Consider the following 20175-nt stretch of genomic DNA (forward strand, 5'->3'; position numbering starts at 1 on the left):
GCCTTCACTCTCTCCTCCATTTATTTAAGAAAAAACTTGAATTAAAATACATGTCTTCTCGATGTCGATAGTCTTGTCGAAAGTATTGCAAATAGACTTTTTAATTCTTTGTATTCCTCCCTGGTGAGATAAGTTAATTTCTTTAATACCTCTATTCTTTTTTGAATCTCACTGGTTTCCATATTTTGATATTTATTCATTCTCTCTCTTTCCTCCCTCTCTCTCTTCTCTCTTTCCTCCTTCTCTCTCTCCTCCTCCTCCTTTTCCTCCTCTTCCCTCTCTTCTTCAACTCCTTCCTCATCCCTTACTATACTTGAATCGTTTACACCCCATAGAATATTCTACATATATTCATCAGGATTTCTTGTTATTCCTGTATCCAAAATAATTTTTTACAACAGGATACCAATAAAATTTCTTTTGAATTTCTAAAAGAGCCTTACCTTTTCTTAACCTTATAATTTTTTCATTATTTAACATTCTAATTAAATCTAAAGTTGTTGGTTTATCAACATCAGCATAATGCCAATCTTTTATTGAAAATACCTCATTCTTATGTTGTAGAACATATTTATTAAAATACCGAATACCCTTTTCTTGAAGGTATGCTTGAACACAGAAATGATAATTTTCTTGAAGCCTTCTTGCTGTCATTTATGTATTAGAAATATATGTTAGAATAATATTATGGCACGAAACACCTCCCCATCTTCCCATAGTTAAATCATTTTGTATTTCCTTACTTATTATATATAATCCTGTTTTTTCTGTTTTCATGAGATAAACAAGGGCAAAACCATTATTATATTTACCCTTATTAAATTCTTTTATTTGTTGTTTACTAATCGTGGCTCCACAAAACTCATTCTCGATACCAAGTGGATAATATTCTTCCTTACGAGACTGATTTAATTGTTCCAGGTCTTCGAGGTTAATTTTAAATGACCAATTATACCCTAAATCATTCATATCATACCCCCATTGTTCTATTCTCATACAAACGATACGCCCTTCTTTATAAAAATTTATTTTAATTCGAACTGTGAATTCTGTATGACCTGGAGATAATATCAACACTTCTGTATCTTTAGAATACACAGCCGTTTTATTTAAGTATATATATTGTGATAAATCGCTTAATCTCACCAAGTCATTCGCGTCAGTCGGGCTTGGATAATTTTTTAATTTATAAGCATTTTTCATGTTAATATTTTTGTTTATATTATATTTATATCGTTCAGCCTGTGCCTTTGTATAATAATTTGATAAATCAATATCCAGTTCTTGAGATACACCAAAGATAGAACCATCTTTACCAACATAAGTCATTTATATTAGATTAAAAATAATATCATAAAATTTTTTATTTTTGTTGAGTTGAAATAACACATATAGACATAATTGACCACAACACTTGGAATTTAATTCTTGGACTTGAAATGTTTGATAAACACCATTCTGTAAGAATTTTATGACTTCAACAGGTGGTGGAAGACCAAAACTATCAAAATAATATTTGTCTTGACTATTAAAAATACAAACCCAATGAGAACCGTTCCCATCATTATCTTCTAAGTTCATAATAATATTCTTTGTATGTTTCGACACATTTGTTAATTCATCTCTCATACAAATAACCACATTATGAATTTTTAATTTCTTACAATATTTGACAAGTTGTAAATTTGATGTTGTATTCTTTCCAAATTCTTTCAACCACTCATCAATGCTCATTTATTTATTAGAAAGATATAATCCATTACCTCTTTTCGTTAATTTTACACCTGCTTGTGCTATAGAAGAAAGCATATCTCCAACTAACAATCTCGCTTTATCAGGCAGACCTTCAAGTTTTTCAGCAAAATCTACAATTACACCACTTCCACTAATTTGTTTCTCCAACTCTTTGTTATGTCTTTCCAATTCTTTTTGAGCCTGGAGTTGAGCCTTCCTTTCGTTGGCAGTTTTGACCGCTGTTGAAATACCACCCGTCAATGCTCCAACCGCACTTAAACCAGCAAATAAAGGAATTAGAAATGGGAGAAATCCTCCACTCGTCTCTCTTATTGAATATTTTTTAACATTGGTTTTGTCATTTTAATTTTAAGTGAGCCAGTGTCATTCAAGATTTTAACCTGTTCTCTTGTGAGCAAAACATCAATTCTTACTGCTCCTTTTCTCTGAATTGTATTAACGTTAATCGTACAAGGCTTTTGATTTTGAACACAAGATGATAGTTTATGAAGATTGATTTGATTAACATATACCCCAGTTGGTACTTTGCCACTCATTTATTTAACAAAAAATTATGTGAGACTAATCATCACACCATTATCTGTATTAATCTGCAATTCTGTTTCTTCCAAAAGCAAACAATATGTATCAACTTCTTCACTCTCTCCTCTTTCAATGTATAGGGAAGTATCCACTCGATTAGACTTTATAGTTTCTTTTTGAGCGCTCAGGTCAAACGTATAGATTGTATACAAACTTTTAAATGCTGTCATATCCAAAATAGGTTCTTTATTTCCATTGCTTTCACACACCTTTTGGTAAGACTTGTATGCTTCAGCAAAATCATTTTTTTCCCAATTAATTTCCAATCTATCTCGTGGATAAAATGTTCCATCTAGAGAAACGCGAAGTTGTTTCACCTTAGCATTATCACTCAATGCATTATTCTTATCAGTCGCAGTATCACCATCTGGCTTTTTAAAAATCATCCACAGATATCGTGGCTTTCCTTCCAGAACACCCAAATTCCACGTGTAAGTAGTTTGATTGAGTTTAACGTGTTGACATCTTCTTTTGAGGTATGATACACTGAGTGGTTTTTTTGAGTTAAGTCTTCGATTCAACATCTCTTCTGTTTTAAGATTAGGAGTATATTCACTGATATACCAACTCATCTCCTCAATTACAAATTTATTCTGATCACCAAAAGCATTACCAACACCAAAAAGCAATCTATTTTCATTATCATTCCTTTGTAGTTGAAATCTAATTTTAAGACCATACAGAACTTTATCATAATCACAAAATCCAAATATACCTTTAAGAGGAACTGCCACAGTAAAACTATTTTCTGCTTTTGTATCATCATTATACATTCCTTTCCTTTGAATATATCCAGGGTCTGTGTTTGTTCCCGTTGACATATCAGGAATAAAACCTTCGACAGACCCCTTTCCCATTCTATCACTGAATGTATAGAGTGTAAATTTCATCATTTCAGATACAGCAGAGACATAATCAACCGCTTCAACTTCTTGTGTTCCAATATACAATCGCACACTATCAAACATTTTCCAGAAGAAATCATTTACAAGTGTAGCGTTTGTGTTATTCCCAGCCTTAGTGAATTTAAATTTACACAACAAGAAACTTTCGGAGAGATTCAAATAGGTTTGTTGATTATTTATTTCAAAACTTTTTGTACCATTTGTATTCCAGTCTGTTCCAGTTATTGCATTTACCTTGAAGTAATCTTCTTTTTAGTGGAGTTTGAGATAATAATAGTATCATCCAAATCATAGATACTATCAATTGCTTCCATACTTGTATTTATTTAGGAAAAAGATGTTAAAACTTTTGAAACCCTGATCCAAGTATTTGAATTATTTTCTGTCGTTCTTGGGGGACAACTGAGTTTTACCTTTCTTAATTTCTTTTATTGCTTGTAATTTATGAGATTCTTTCTGAGCATCTTTTATACTCTTTACAGCACCTGCTACATTTCCCACAGCAGAAGCAGTTGAACCAATTAGGTCTTTATGTTTAAGAATAGTTGAACCAATACCCATGAGAGTATCAATTATCCCATCTCCTCTAAATTGATGTCCAACACCCCTTTGTCTCTTAGGTTTATAGTATCCTCTACCAAGATACATACCTTCACCCTTGTAGTACGGGAAAGGAACATCCCATCCCCTGTAATTATTTTATATTTTCCCAACTCGTGCTTCCTCACAATAACCATCGTATTTATTTATTGAAAAACTTCACGTAGGTGAATTCTGATGGATATAACTTCTCCATTAAAAGAAATCACACGATTATCTTGGTCGGTTATCCTAAAATTTACTCTGTGTATGGTTTTTCCTGACACAGGTAGATAAACCAAATTTTTAGGCTCCATATTGAATTTATAACCAATTGGGGTTGAGTATGCGCTGAATGAAAATATTGTATTTGTTTTTAATCCATCATTATAAGCACCATCAATCAAATCACAGTGAATTAACACCGAATTTATTCCTGAGGATATTTGAATGACATTATCACTGTAAAACGTCCCATTAGTTTCAATCTTTTTGAGGAGAAACCTAATAACTCTCTAAATGAATTATCAATTGTGAAATCAACCTTGTAGTTATTTTTAACTTTAATCGTTGATTTTGAAGTATGTTTTTGAATGTTTATAACAATATTTTTTGGTTCATCACCCTGTTCTTTCATAAGACGAGCAATTTCGGAAGATATTTGAGAAATCTCGTATGCTCGGTGAGACTGTTATCGTTTTGTATCCACTTCCCGGATTATAACTAAACTTGTCATTTTTCTCGGTTATATTAAATAAGGTATTATAAGTCTCCATGGACAATAAAGATGCCTCATATTCTTTTGTTGTGTCAAGTTGTAGTGGGTATGGGAATGAAGATGTGTGGTCGCTTGTTGTGAAATTAAAACTCAGGATTGTGCTTCTCATCTTATTTAATATGAGTTAAAATGTCTTTATATTGAGATTTATTAATTATTTTCATGTTCATCAACTGGTCTAAAATGGCTGATGCTTCATTAAAACAATTGTTATTTCCAGCCTTCTTACTGCCGAACAACAATAACAGTCTATTAACTAATTGCGATGGGTCATTTGGAAGAAAACTAATACCTGAACCAAGGATACTTAAAGCCTGAATAATGTGTTTCTCCTTCTCATTCTTCCTACTTTTACCAGAAAGAATAACCTTATAATTTAGAGTGTTCAGCAAATCAATATATACTCTATCATCATTATTTTCCATATCCAATGGTTTATCAATATACTTTGATTCATCCCTCACAGTTGAACCTTGTCTTCCATCTTTTGTGAGAAGAAACATTAATCTCGGAGTTAGTTTAACAGGGGTTGAGCAGAACTTAAGAACCTTAATTCATCATTAAATATCAATACCTTTTCTTGAACAAGATGAAATATTGCTGGTTGTTCTGTTGGAATGAGTCCTGCTTTGGTTTTTGAATCCGCTGAATATTCATTGTTTTGAACAGCATTCACAATATAATCAGGGGTTGATTAATCTCTTCCAGTTGTTGAAATAAACCTTCATCATCATATTCTAATTCTCCTAAATGCTCTAATTCTTCCTCCGTCATTTGACTGAAATCTTTTAACATTTGAAGCTTTCTAGGAGTATATTCTACTGTGGGAACTGTGGAAACATCTTTCATTTTTTCTTGGGAAGTTTTTAAAAGTGGTTTAAAAAATTTCTCTTGTTTTTTTCAAATGCTTCTTCGCCCGTTAGTTTCTGTCTGCGTTTCTTCTTTATGTCTTCCTGTTGTTTTACAACTTTTGAAACCAACTCTTGATGTTCCTTAAATCTTCTTGCTCTTTCTTTTGTATCCATTTATTTATTGTAAAATATCATTTAATGAATTGTAAAGATCAACAGGGAAATTTTCCTTTTCTTCATCATTCAAGTAGATGTGTTCAAATAAATCCTTTTCTTTAAATATTTCATCAAATTCTTTATTAACATTAATGCGAGTTGTAATTTCTTCTTCACTAATCCTTGCATCTCTGCTTTTCATACGTTTGTGTTGAGTTTCTTCATCAACATCAAAACCGAATGATAAAATCTTCACTCCGCTCAGATATTTAATAATTTGTCTCGTTCCTTCTGGATTAGTTTCTAATATCCCAACACCACCAGATTTTAGTTTCTTTAACTCACTCTTACAATGTGAATATTTTGTTGTACCAAGAGAAACCTCCTCAAATATTTGTCCTTCATTCCTCAATCGCATATGTTCCTCCACTGAAATATAGTGATAATCTTCACCTTTTACTTCTCCAGGTCTTATTGCTCTAGTTGTTGTTGATACAATGCGTATCACGGGGTGTTTTTGAAGTAAATTTACAATATTCTCATTTGTACTACACAAGAACCTTGATTTATGAAAGTTTTTTCCAGAAGCAGATTTACCCACAAGATTTATAATAATAGTTGTCATTTATATATGTAATTGTTTATAAAACAAAAAATATATCCCTTAATATCTCATCTTGTTTCACAACAATATATTTATATTTTTCAGTCGTGTGCTTCATATAATCCTCAAATTTCTTTTTACTACATAATGTAGAACAATTATCTCTCCAAAAATTATTGATATCTATTGAATTTAACTTGAATAAAATAAAAGTATTAGCATTGTTTCTGATGGAACGACGAGGAAGTTGAAAGTACGATTGACTAAGATAAATACAATTACAAGAAGAATGTCTCCCTCTTGTGTAGTAGCTGTCCATTACCGTTTGGTTTCTCTCATTAACACAATCATCAAAGATAACGAGGTTCTTTTTTGATTTATCTAAATCTTGGGGAGACGGTATATCATCCGTATTATCACTAAGAATACAAGTTATAAGATTTGATTTCTTTTTACATCTCTGTGTATCACAAAATAGTTGAATTATATCTTCAATGTTATAATCATTTAGGTTTTTTGACGTTTAAATAAACCTATTATATCTTCTTTTTGAAGACCAGCATTAAAACCTTGTGAGAGTAGTTGATACTCTGGTTGAAAACTCGACTTTGTGAAAATTATTAAATTATCATAATCTAAAAAGTTGGGAGTGAGGAGCATTTTTAAAAGTAAGCAGGTTTTTCCACATCCACTTGAACCAACTATGAGACATCTTAATGAATTTGGGAGATTTTTATGGTTGTTAAATTTTATCTTATTTTCCCAAATAGGTAAAAAATCATTCATTTATATATTTGAAAAACAGGTTATTTAATTTATTATTGGCTTTTTTAGAAACTCTATATTTTATCCTAAGTTCAGGTTTAATTTCAAGATAATCCATTATTTTATTTATACAATATCTTGTGTTGATATTTCCCTGAAAATTACATCCATGAATAATATACAACAACAATCCTTTGAACATTTCTCTTATACGTTCAGTTTCTTCCCTTGTAAGGAAAGGTGTGTTATCATCCTCATACTTTACATTCATTTCTCTAATCAATCTTGTAAAGTAATTCATTTTTGGTGTAAATCTAAAAGAATTATTTTCCTTTTTATATTTTTTATTATCATTAATTAGAAGATAATCACAGAATATACATTGTTTATAGGCTTTTGACTCTGTGTTTAATCCCTGTCTTTCACACGCAGGACAATTCTCAAATTTGTCATATGGAGAATCAGGAAAGTCTAGCATATTTATAAAGTAAAACTTTACTTAAACTGAAATTCATCTATACTTTTAGTTGTATATTACCATCGATATCGATATACTTTTTCATTATCAGATTCAACGACAACATTTTTTATATTAAAGGTAATTTTAAAATTATCGTTAACTACTATTGAACGAAATGTCATTTCACCTGATATATTAACATCCTTTATTTCATCAAGATTTACATCTTTAGGGTTGTTGAAAAAAATACAAATTTCTCCTTGCATATTACAGATGGTCTTATCTTTTCTTTCTAAAGCTTCATCCATAAGGTTTTTGTTCTTTGATACTTTTTCTTGTTTCATTGCTTTTTCTAGTTTTGAATATATTACTAGAAGGAGAGGAGAAACTTTTGTTAGAGATACTTTAATTGATGTTCTACCAGGTATACTAAAAGCCCTTCCACTGAAGGAAATTGAAGAACTCATATTATTTACCATAATAGTTTTTATCCAATAGTTGTTATATTTATCTTTGTTCAATTTTACATCCTTGACATATTTCTCAGTATCTTTAACAGATGAAGAGATTGATTGAAACTTGTCTTTTGTGTCTTGAAACATTGTATTTATTAAGTGAAAAAGTTGGAGGATAAAATGTTTTTAAGCACAGATTCACCTATAAATTAAACGAAATTTTCATCAAGAAAATTTTAGTTTAAGCAAAGTTTTATTCTATAAATATGGTGAATACAACGTACTGCGATGTTTGTAATCACGAATATAAACATTATAGAAAACACCTCCGAACCAACAAACACACATTTAATCTATTTCATCAAATATCTCCTCTTGAGTTGGAAAGAAAACATTGTGATATCTGTTCAAAGGATGTTTTGAAGAGTAGTTATAATCAACATCTTCAATCACAAAAACACAAGAAAAATGAGTTTAAAGTAAAGGGAGACTATTATATTAAAAACACTGATGAGGCATTTAAAGGGCATATAAAAATAAGGATTTTTCAATTTGGAGAACCCGGTCCATCATCAATAGCTGAATCAATTGAAATAGTGAAACCCGATGTTGAAAAATTTATTAAAAAGACATTAAAAGAAATAAAAACTTTAAAGTTTTATATGGGAGTGAAAATGAATATGAAAAGACAAGATGAAGAACAAACTCCTTATATGAGAACAGATCTTCATTTTATAACATCATTTCAAGATTTTTTGAATAGTGGGGTTTATGAAGAACTATCAAGACAAGAGGAGGATGTTGATAATACAGTGGTAGGAAGTGGATTCAATATTAAAAAATCATCTTTTTAGATATACACATTCTAAAATCAAACCCTCTTAAAGCTTCTTCTTATATTGAATTACCAAAAGAAATAAAACTAAAGAAGGCAGTTGTTAATATTAAGAACAATGATAATAAATGTTTTCTCTGGTCTGTTCTTGCTCACTTACATCCACCAAAATGTAATTCAGAAAGAGTAAAACAATATATGAAATATGAGAATACCTTGGACATTAAAGATTTTAAATTCCCAATGCCATTAACAGATATTCCTAAATTTGAGAAAAAGAATAATCTTTCTATTAATGTATATGGATTAACGGATACAAACAAAGTTCAAATATTAAAAATTTCAAACAACTATAAAAATGAAGAAACACACATTGACCTTTTATATTTTAGTGTTGGAAAGAATTCACATTACACATACATCAATAATTTATCAAGATTAATCTCTTCTCAGGTATTCAGAACAGCAAACAAAATATATCCTTGTAAGCGATGTCTTAATTCATTTCATACAAAAGAACGATTAGAACAACATTCAAAATATTGTAGTAATCATAAATCAGCTGTAATTACAATGCCTAAACCTGGTGAAAAGATTTATTTTGAAGATTATAATAAATCTATCATGCACCCATTTGTGATATACGCTGATTTTGAATGTATCCTTAAAAAGATAAATACTGCTTCTCCTAATCCAAAAGAACCATATACAAATAAATATCAAAAACATATTCCTTGTGGTTTTTGTTATTATATCAAATCATCTGTTGGAGAAAAGTATAACAAACTTGAACATTATCGTGGAAAAAATGCTTCACAAGAGTTTGTAAAACGATTAGAAAAGGATTGTATAAGACTCACTAAATTAATGAAAGAAACAAATGAACCGATGAAATTAACCAAAGAAGAAAAATTAGAATTTAGAATGAACAATATCTGTCATATTTGTGAGGGGAAAATTAAGGAGTTTAAAGTTAGAGACCATTGTCATCTTACTGGTAAATATAGAGGTCCCGCTCATTCCTGTTGTAATCTTAATTATAAATTACCTTCTTTTATTCCAGTCTTTCTTCACAACAGCGCCAACTATGATACACATCTATTTATAAATGAACTTTCAAAAACACCAGGGAATATTTCTGCTATAACAAACACAAGTCAAAAGTATATTTCATTTTCAAAAATGATATTCACAAAACCTATAACTCGTATTAGGTTTTTAGATTCTTACAAGTTTATGGGAACACCACTAGCCTACCTCGCATCAAATCTAAGCTCCACGGACTCTTTTCCAAATCTTAATTCATTCTTTCCAAAAGAGGAAATTCTCACTAAAGAGGAAATTCAGATTAAAGATGAAATTCTGATTAAAGAAGGAATTCTTACGAGAGAGGAAATTCAAACAAGGAATGAAATTCAAAGTAAAGAGAAAATTCTTACAAGTAAGGGAATTTATCCTTATGATTATATGGATTCATTTATGAGATTTAAAGAAACACAACTTCCTTCAAAAGAAAGTTTCTATAATAACCTTTATGAAGAAGAGATAAGTGATAAGGAATATAAACACGCACAAGAAATATGGAAAATATTTAAGATAAAGAACCTTGGAGAATATCACGATTTATATCTAAAAACAGATGTTTTATTGTTAGCTGATGTGTTTGAAGCTTTTAGATCACTCTGTCATAATAAAAATTGTTATGGGTTAGATCCTGCCCACTATTTCACAGCTCCTGGTTTAGCTTGGAGTGCAATGTTGAAAATGACAAAACAAGATATAGATTTAATCAGTGATGTGGATATGCTTTTGATGATTGAGAAGTCCAAGAGAGGTGGAATATCACAAGTATGTTCAAAAGATATGCTAAAGCAAATAATAAATATCTCCCAAATTATGATAGTGAAAAAGATAGTAATTATTTGATGTATTTTGATGCTAATAATTTGTATGGATGGGCAATGTCTCAATCTCTACCTTATGGTAAATTAGAGTGGGTGGAAGAAAAGAATTATGAAAAGGCTTTGATGAATATTGTTATTTCTTCTCAAGAGGAATTGAATGACGAAGAAGAAGGTTATTATTTTGAAGTTGATTTGAGGTACCCGAGTGATCTTCATAATAAGCATAAAGATCTTCCTTTTGCATGTGAGAAAGAAACTCCAAAGAAAGAATGGTTAAGTGATTATCATAAAAGTTTTAATATTAAAGGTAAATCAACAGAAAAGTTATTAACAACATTCTATGATAAAGAGGGATATGTTTTGCATCAGAGAAGCTTAAAACAGTTTTTGAGAGAAGGATTGAGAGTAGCTAAAATTCATAGAGTTTTAAAATTTAAACAAAGTCCTTGGGTGAAAAAGTATATTCAATTCAATACAGATATGAGAGCAAATACAAAAGTAAAATTTGAAGGGGACTTTTATAAATTAATGAATAATGCTGTATTTGGAAAGACTATGGAAAATGTTAGAAACAGGCAAAACATTAGATTCGCAACATCTTGGAAAGAAGCTTCGAGATTGATAAATAAACCAAGTTTTGAGAGAGAAGAGGTTTTTTCAGAGAACTTTTCTGCAATTCATATGAAAAAGGAAAGTATTGTAATGGATAAACCAATTTATATTGGAACAGCAGTTCTTGATTTATCAAAGATATTGATGTATGATTATTTGTATAATGACTTAAAGAAAGAGTATGGTGAAAATGTTTCATTGTTGTATATGGATACTGATAGTTTTATCCTAGATATAAAAACTGATGATGTTTATGAAGATATGAAGAAAAATATTGGAGTATATGATACAAGTAATTTCAGCAAGAAGAGTGAGTTATTTTCCAAAAAGAATGAAAAGGTTATTGGTAAGTTTAAGGATGAGTTGGGTGGAAAAGTAATGAGTGAGTTTATTGGATTGAGAGCAAAGGCATATGCTTATAAGTATGGTGAACAGATTGATAAGAGGTTAAAGGGAATAAAGAAATATGTAATAAAGAAATCAATAACTTTTAGAAATTATTATAATTGTTTGATGAATAAGAAAGAAGAATATAGGAAAATGAATACAATAAGAAGTTATAAACATAACATATATAGTGAAGAAGTAAATAAAAAGGCATTAGGAGCCTTTGATGATAAGAGATTTATTTTAGATAATGGAATAGATTGTGTTCCATATGGATATTGTATGATAGAGTGTATAAAATAGATTATGTTTTAACGATGGGAAGATGGGTTAGGGTTTTTAAGGGCTACCGCCGTTTTTTCACAATATATAAATGGTTAAACCAAGTATTAATCAAACTAAAGAGTGGAGAAAATCTCAGTCTTGGTATATAAATGGAAAACATAATGAATGTGAAAAATATCAAATAAGTCTTATTGAAAAAATAACTAAAACAAAGGTAAATAAAACAAATAAGCGAATTAATTTAAAAACTAGTAAGTTAGAGGATGTAAAGAAAAAAATGAATATCCTTGAATGGACTGAAAACTTTGATGGTTATCAATTGAACAATGAAAAAACAATTTACTATAATCTCAAAATGATATGTGGCTCAGGAGGTGGTCAAACAAGAGCATTAAGAGAAGTTTATCATTTCGTAATGGCACAAAAGGGGTATCTTAAAAAATATAAAGATTCAAATGTTTTGTTTGTCAATATTTTAGATGGGGATTATTGTGCAAAGAAAATTAAACTATTGAAGGAATTTGAGAATGAACAAATCTTTATAGGTTCAATGAGTGAGCTGTTCAACCCCCAGGTGTTCAATTCAATGAGGTCCAACCTCCAAGTTAAAAGGGGAGACAAATAAATATACCTTGGGATAAAAAGGGGGGTTTATTTTTAGGGAAAAAAAATATAAATCGCTGAAAATCCCCCATTCATTTACATGGGGAAAAGTGAGCCAGAATCAGTATTCTTACCCTACTGATGTATGATTATTTGTATAATGACTTAAAGAAAGAGTATGGTGAAAATGTTTCATTGTTGTATATGGACACTGATAGTTTTATCCTAGATATAAAAACTGATGATGTTTATGAAGATATGAAGAAAAATATTGGAGTATATGATACAAGTAATTTCAGCAAGAAGAGTGAGTTATTTTCCAAAAAGAATGAAAAGGTTATTGGTAAGTTTAAGGATGAGTTGGGTGGAAAAGTAATGAGTGAGTTTATTGGATTGAGAGCAAAGGCATATGCTTATAAGTATGGTGAACAGATTGATAAGAGGTTAAAGGGAATAAAGAAATATGTAATAAAGAAATCAATAACTTTTAGAAATTATTATAATTGTTTGATGAATAAGAAAGAAGAATATAGGAAAATGAATACAATAAGAAGTTATAAACATAACATATATAGTGAAGAAGTAAATAAAAAGGCATTAGGAGCCTTTGATGATAAGAGATTTATTTTAGATAATGGAATAGATTGTGTTCCATATGGATATTGTATGATAGAGTAAATAGAATATATTGTGTTTTAACGATGGGAAGATGGGTTAGGGTTTTTTAAGGGCTACCGCCGCGTTTTTTCACAATATATAAATGGTTAAACCAAGTATTAATCAAACTAAAGAGTGGAGAAAATCTCAGTCTTGGTATATAAATGGAAAACATAATGAATGTGAAAAATATCAAATAAGTCTTATTGAAAAAATAACTAAAACAAAGGTAAATAAAACAAATAAGCGAATCAATTTAAAAACTAGTAAGTTAGAGGATGTAAAGAAAAAAATGAATATCCTTGAATGGACTGAAAACTTTGATGGTTATCAATTGAACAATGAAAAAACAATTTACTATAATCTCAAAATGATATGTGGCTCAGGAGGTGGCCAGATGAGAGCATTAAGAGAAGTTTATCATTTCGTAATGGCACAAAAGGGGTATCTTCAAAAATATGAAGATTCAAATGTTTTGTTTGTCAATATTTTAGATGGGGATTATTGTGCAAAGAAAATTAAACTATTGAAGGAATTTGAGAATGAACAAATCTTTATAGGTTCAATGAGTGAGCTGTTCAACCCCCAGGTGTTCAATTCAATGAGGTTCAACCTCCAGGTTAAAAGGGGAGACAAATAAATATACCTTGGGATAAAAAGGGGGTTTATTTTTAGGGGAAAAAAAGGGAATCGCTGAAAATCCCCCATTCATTTACATGGGGAAAAGTGAGCTAGAATCAGTATATTCACCCTACTGCCATCGGACCTCCTCACCCCTTATAAAGGGAAGAGAAGATCACAACAGAAATATGAAAATTATCATGAATATCAATGAGCATCATTTTCTCTTCGGTTTTCCACTTATAAATTGATTTGAAAATGAGAAAGGATTTTTATTTATTCATGTGAAGAATGTGGCTGCTTGGTTGCATCATTTTCTGGGGGCGCAGCTGTGCCACAAATACCCTGTCACCAGCATGCTGGTACTCATTTTGCCGACCTCAAAAGGATGACAGGTTGAGTCAACCTCACTTGGTGTTGATTCAACGGTTTGATTGGGGCTTGAACTCAAGATCCCAGGATCTTAAGCCAGTCACCTTTATCGTTAAGCCAATACCAGGTCGATGAGAAAGGATGGGGATGCAAGACCAGGAAAAAAAATAAACCAACCATCCGTTCAAAGTTGGTCATCTTCACTGTGATGACTCCAGTCTCTTTATTGAGAGAAAACTGTTCAGAGTGAGAGGTCATTTTGAACTGGACAAGTGCATTGGGTGTCTCTGGGTCATCCCGGTCAGTGGCAGTTAATTGCATCACAAATGCTCCTGCAGAAATAACGCACACACACACACACACACACACACACACACACACACACACACACACACACACACACACACACACACACACACACACACACACACATTATTAAAAACAAAAAAAATTCCATGAGCTCAGAGGAAACTAGAAGAGCACTCTTCGATGTTGCCAGACATGCCTCTGCCCACATAATGAAATGGCTGCCAAACCATGTGACTGATGACATCATCAATTCCCCCCCCCCCACCTCCCCGATACAATTTAGCCTGAGATCATGCCCAAAATTTTCATACTGATCGGATAAAGCGTTTGACATATCCAATTATGACATCATAACAAAGCCACCTGTGACATCATAAAAAAATCACATTTCCCATTCAGAGTACTTGACATGTGCTAAGTTTCAATTTGTTCCATGGAGTGGTTTCGGAGATACAGAGGTCCAAAGTTTTTCCTGCTACACCACATAAACATCATAATTATCATTAAAACGTTCCACATGAGTAGTCACACCTATGGCCAAAATTTTGTGTCAATCGGATAAGCAGTGGCAGAGAAAAGAGAAAATTAGCATGGACGAACAATCCCAACACATAATGCCTCCAGCGAATTCGTCAGTGGAGACATAAAAAAGAGTATCAATGGTCTTGGTCACTCACTGAGCTGGTTGCTAAAAAGTGGAGTGACTGACTAATGGATCAAGGTAAAAATAACACCTGGATTTGGAATACACATTTTAGATCATGTTGTATTGACATGATATTAACAGTATTGCAACTTCCTGTTGTCTATGAGCCTTAGTTTTTCAAGATATTGCCCCTTCCTGTTTTGTCAAAATTAGCCCTATTTGATAAGGGGCAAATCCAAGGTGGCCATAATTCATATTTTTTGAGAGATATTACCTACTTTTTGTATTATGATGTTACTGGTGGCCATATTATTGTGTTTTAGATCAGTTTCTTTTAATCAAACGTTCCGATAGGTAGTCGATCACATAGGTAAAGCTTTGCATCAATCAGTTTAGCAGTTTCAGAGAAAAATATTTTTAATGTTTTCTTATGATGGCTGCCATACCACATGACTGATGACATAATTGTTAACATATTATATTGCCCTTGGGTAGTTGATCATAAATTTAAAGTTTCACACTGATCGTCGAAGTGGCTTGAGAGAAGATTGTTAAAGGTTTTCTTGTAATAATAACGGCTGCCAAACTCTATTGAAATTCAAGTACTTTTGGGACCTTTAAACCTTCCACTGAGAGGTGGAGGAGGGCGGGGGAAGGGGGGAGGAGCAGAGGAATGCTAAAAAGAAATGAGTTCCACCACACCAAAGATAATTTCAGCCGGGTTTGGTCACAATCCCATTCGCAGTTTCAGAGAAGGTGAGGCAGTTACAGGTGAGCTAAGAACGAGCTATGGGACCCTACATGATGCTGCATGTTGGGACTCTCTGTGGGACTCCACATGATGATCCTTAAAAGAGCCTTTTTAGCTATGATGTGGAATACCATAAAACGTTCCTTGGCTAAATTCTCTCAGTCCTTGAAACATAAAACAGTCACTTTAGACCCTGGGAGAGACTCCTTACACTTTCTGCTACCCATCCAAAAGAGATCACAACTGATATAAACACATCCTCTCCTCAATGCACTTCCCAATAAGCTCAAAGTAAATTTCCTACCCCAGATTAAAGAACATCTGTGAGGCTGAGAAATTTCAAACTCCATGGATAAAAAGGTAGAATGGAGGTGTAAGCTCACTCTGCAGTGGGTCTGAATCTGGACGTACCTGGCAGGGCATCTTCTCTAATTTTACCCATTGGAAAACGTGGAACAAACTCTGGAAATTCATCATTAACGTCTTGAACAAAGATGCTGATGTTGCAAGGGAAGTCCACTTCCTGGCCGTCTGATTGATGTGCATGTGCCTTCAACTGTGGGGATACAAAGCGATCAGCACAGTGGCTTGATATGATATAACAGATCATCAATCATGATTATTGTCAGGTCAGGCCAGATCAGATCTGTGATTTGCTACAGGTTCCAGGTAAACCTGTAATAACATGTTTCATGGTCGGGTTGTCAGCGACTAAACCATGTGCCCCACCCAATAGGTTTCCTGGAGAGGAGGGTATATGGATATGGACACTCAGCAGGATTAAGAACAAAACCTGTTAGAACAGGAGCCAAGTGAGATTTAATGGTTGCGAGACTTCCAAAAGGTTTGAGATGATTGGGGTTTAAAGTGACCCTAACTAACAACAAAAACCACATTCTTAAGTATGCGAGATGAGATAGGGGGTGCCACTCGAATCATCCCCAAAATGCGATTTAATTGTTGTGAAAGTTCCAAGCATAATTCCTTTGCTATTTGGTAGAGGACATCTCACTGATCCCAAATACATTACTTAAGAAAAAATATTTTGTGGGAAAGCTCATTTAAGACGCATGCTAATTATATTAGGGCTAATTAGCCATTTAATTGCTCTTAAAGATCCATCAATGGAACCAAATGCAAAATGTAGAGTAAAGTCCCCTGATTTAGAATCACCGACTTAAGAAGAAAAAATGTGGAAAGTCCACTTAAGATAAGGTCAAACGCTAATTCGGGCTTAATTAGCCATTTAATTATCCTGAAAGATCCAAGCATAATTCCTTCACTATTTGGTAGAGGACATCTCACTGAGACCAAATCTATTACTTAAGAAAAAATATTTTGTGGGAAAGGCCATTTAAGATGCATGCTAATTAGGGCTAATTATCCATTTAATTGCTCTTAAAGATCCATCATTGGAACCAAATGCAAAATATAGAGTAAAGTCCCCTGATTTAGAATCACGAACTTAAGAAGGAAACATGTGGGGAAGGTCCACTTAAGATGAGGTCAGATATAATCAGTCATGGGGTTATATTGTAATGTCTGTATTCCATTTCAATGAAGCTCGCGTTCAGGAGTGCATTCTTGCATACCTGTTATCGTATAGATCACATTCTTAGTGCGCTGGATGTGGACAGGTCACGATGGATGGAAGCTGGATGGCAATGGTTCATACGAAATTATCTGGTTCGAAGGCTCCCAGCTACCCACAGCATTAATTCCAGATAGAGATGTGGATGAGGAGAATGAAAATGACAAAAGCGACACAGACATGGAAATGTCTTCCTCGGATGAAGATGATATTCTGTCATCAGATGAGGAATCTGATAGTGATACTGATGATGAGCACCAAAAATAGATAAGGCAAGCTATCTGTTTTTGCTAGTACTAGTAACTTCCGAAAGCAATATATTGTAAGAATGTGCACTACAAACCCCAGTTGTTTGCATAATTGATCATCAGGATGTCGACCCAGAATACCTGTTGTTTCAGTTGTGGATCTTTGAGACTTTGGCACAAACACTCTTACATTTTAGAACAATGCACAGTCTCTAGAATATTTGTGAACATGACGGTATCAGTTGGAAACTTTTTGCATCTAATACTGTATGATCAGTTATTGACAAAGTGATTATGAGAAGTATGACGTGCTCAGTAATGTTGTGGAAGCGTTTTAATTGACAGTGTTCACTCTGGTAACCAAAGCAAATTTATGGCTCTTGCAAACTCTATTATATGTGATTCTAAAACTTTATTTTGGTATTGCAGACAACGATATTCGAATGTTTCTGACCAGATACATTCTGTTTCTTGTACCCCTGGACTAAAAATTTGCAGGATGGTGAATACAGTTGTGGGATTTTATTTTTAATCCGTGCAAAATAGTTACAGTGGAACCTCCTATAACGGACACCTCTGCCAGGAGGACAACCTCTCTATTAAGGACACCCAATCTAGTCCCGAATTGGTCATTTCCATTTATATTTGACCTCTGCAATCAGGACGCCTCACTATTAAGGACAGCGTTTATCAGTACCAAGGGTGTCCTGAATAGAGAGGTTCTACTGTACCTCCCACTTAATTTCCTTTCAAAACCAACCATGCAAACATAACATGTTTGGCAGCCTTTCAAGATAGGGATATTATTTAAAATGTCATGTGCATTGGATTTGGCAAGTTGAAACTTTTCAAAACACTTAGAAATGTGCAATTATGGTGGATGCCATTCATGATGTAGACCTGCATTTTCTCTTTATTTTCTGGAGAATAAACCATACCAAATACACGGAGTATAATTTTTTTAAATCTTGTCCTTGCCTATGTTTCGATATTACTTGCAGTTTCATAATCAGTGCCCTTGCTTAGCAACCATGATAATTACATCTGACCTCATCTTAAGTGGACTTTCCCACATTTTCATTCTTCTTAAGTTTGTGATTCTAAATCAGTGGAATTTACTCTACATTTTGCATTTGGTTCCAAGAATGGATCATTCAGAGTAATGAAATGGCTAATTAGCCCTAATTAACATGCGTCTTAAATGAACTTTCCCACAAAATATTTTTTCTTAAGTAATGGATTTGGGCTCAGTGAGATGTCCTCGACCAAATAGTAAAGGAATTATGCTTGGATCTTTCAGAATAATTAAATGGCTAATTAAGCGTTTGACCAAACAATTAAATGGCATTTTGGGGGTAATTCGAGTGGCGCCCCCCCCCCATCTCATCCCACAGTATATCTACTTAAGAATGTGTTTTTTGCTGTTAGTTAAGGTCCCTTTACACCTAAATCACATCAAATCTTTTGGAACTCTCAGAACAATTAAATCTCACTTGGCTACCAGACTATGTCAAAAGGCGGAGAAGCTCTTTGTGAGCCAACAGCCATTCATATCTGGTGCCCAACTGTCTGCGGACATCCTCCTGCAATTTGGTTACCTTTTCGTAGGAGGTGGGTGGAAGGATTTGCACTCCAGCCACTGTAAAACACTTCATTCCGCAAAACACATAAACGCAAAGAAAAATGAAAACCCACTGTATGGGAGTACCTCCTGTGCAGCAGACCTTTGCAGAGCAGTCAGTGGACGACACCTCAGTTGAGGTGGTGCTGAGGTGTCGTCCACCGGACGGCCGTCTCCTTGGGTTAACTTGAGGCAGTCCCTTCGGGTGGGTTAGATGTCCTATCCCGAAGAGAGGATGATCACCTGTCTCTCTGTTATCATCTCTGTTATCGTCTGAGCTTAAGCATTTGGACATTGGTATTGCAGCACTCTCTGAGGTTCGGAGACAAAATTCAGGCGAGATCATGGCGGTTGATCACACTGACTATTGGTCTGGTTGCTCTGCTGGTTATCATGCCCAAGGAGTGGTTGCTGCTGTTTTAAATGAGCTGACTCCAATGATAATTGAGGTAACACTGGTCAACGAGCACATTATGAGACCAAGGATTCGTCACTCCTTGGATGTCATTTCCCTGGTCTCTGTATATGCTCCGACTTAGGTGAGTGATCTCACCATGAAGGATGCATTCTATGCCACGCTCGAGTCTGTGGTTGATCAGTGCCCCAGGCTACATACACTTCCAGTCTTGGGGGATTTCATTGCATCGACTGGAACTGATAGGGATGGTTATGAGATGTGTGTTTGTCCCCATGGGTCTGGAACTGTGAACCAGAATAGCACTAAGTTTCTTGACTTTGCAATAAGTCATGGACTGAGGGTGGCTGGTTCATGGTTTTAGCACCCACAAGCTCATCGCTGGACTTGTTATTCCAATGCTGGCGGTATGGCAAAGGAGATTGACA

At 33.4% G+C, this 20175-nt stretch overlaps 1 protein-coding gene across 1 annotated transcript in view; it reads right to left on the bottom strand.

The window, feature by feature from the left end:
• The window catches only part of LOC147020885 (B-cadherin-like), a 177919-nt gene that overhangs the window by 128905 nt on the left and 28839 nt on the right, over nucleotides 1–20175 (bottom strand). Inside the window, exons 5-6 of the mRNA XM_085896620.1 lie at nucleotides 16284–16428; nucleotides 14344–14498 (exon numbers count right to left, since the gene is read on the bottom strand). Of these exons, the coding sequence (XP_085752746.1) occupies nucleotides 14344–14498; nucleotides 16284–16428 (300 nt within the window). The remainder of the gene's footprint in view (nucleotides 1–14343; nucleotides 14499–16283; nucleotides 16429–20175) is intronic.

Source organism: Eptatretus burgeri, chromosome 9 (genome assembly GCF_056783735.1).
Source record: "Eptatretus burgeri isolate ZD-2024b chromosome 9, Ebu_testis_v1, whole genome shotgun sequence".
NCBI classification, from domain to species: domain Eukaryota; kingdom Metazoa; phylum Chordata; class Myxini; order Myxiniformes; family Myxinidae; genus Eptatretus; species Eptatretus burgeri.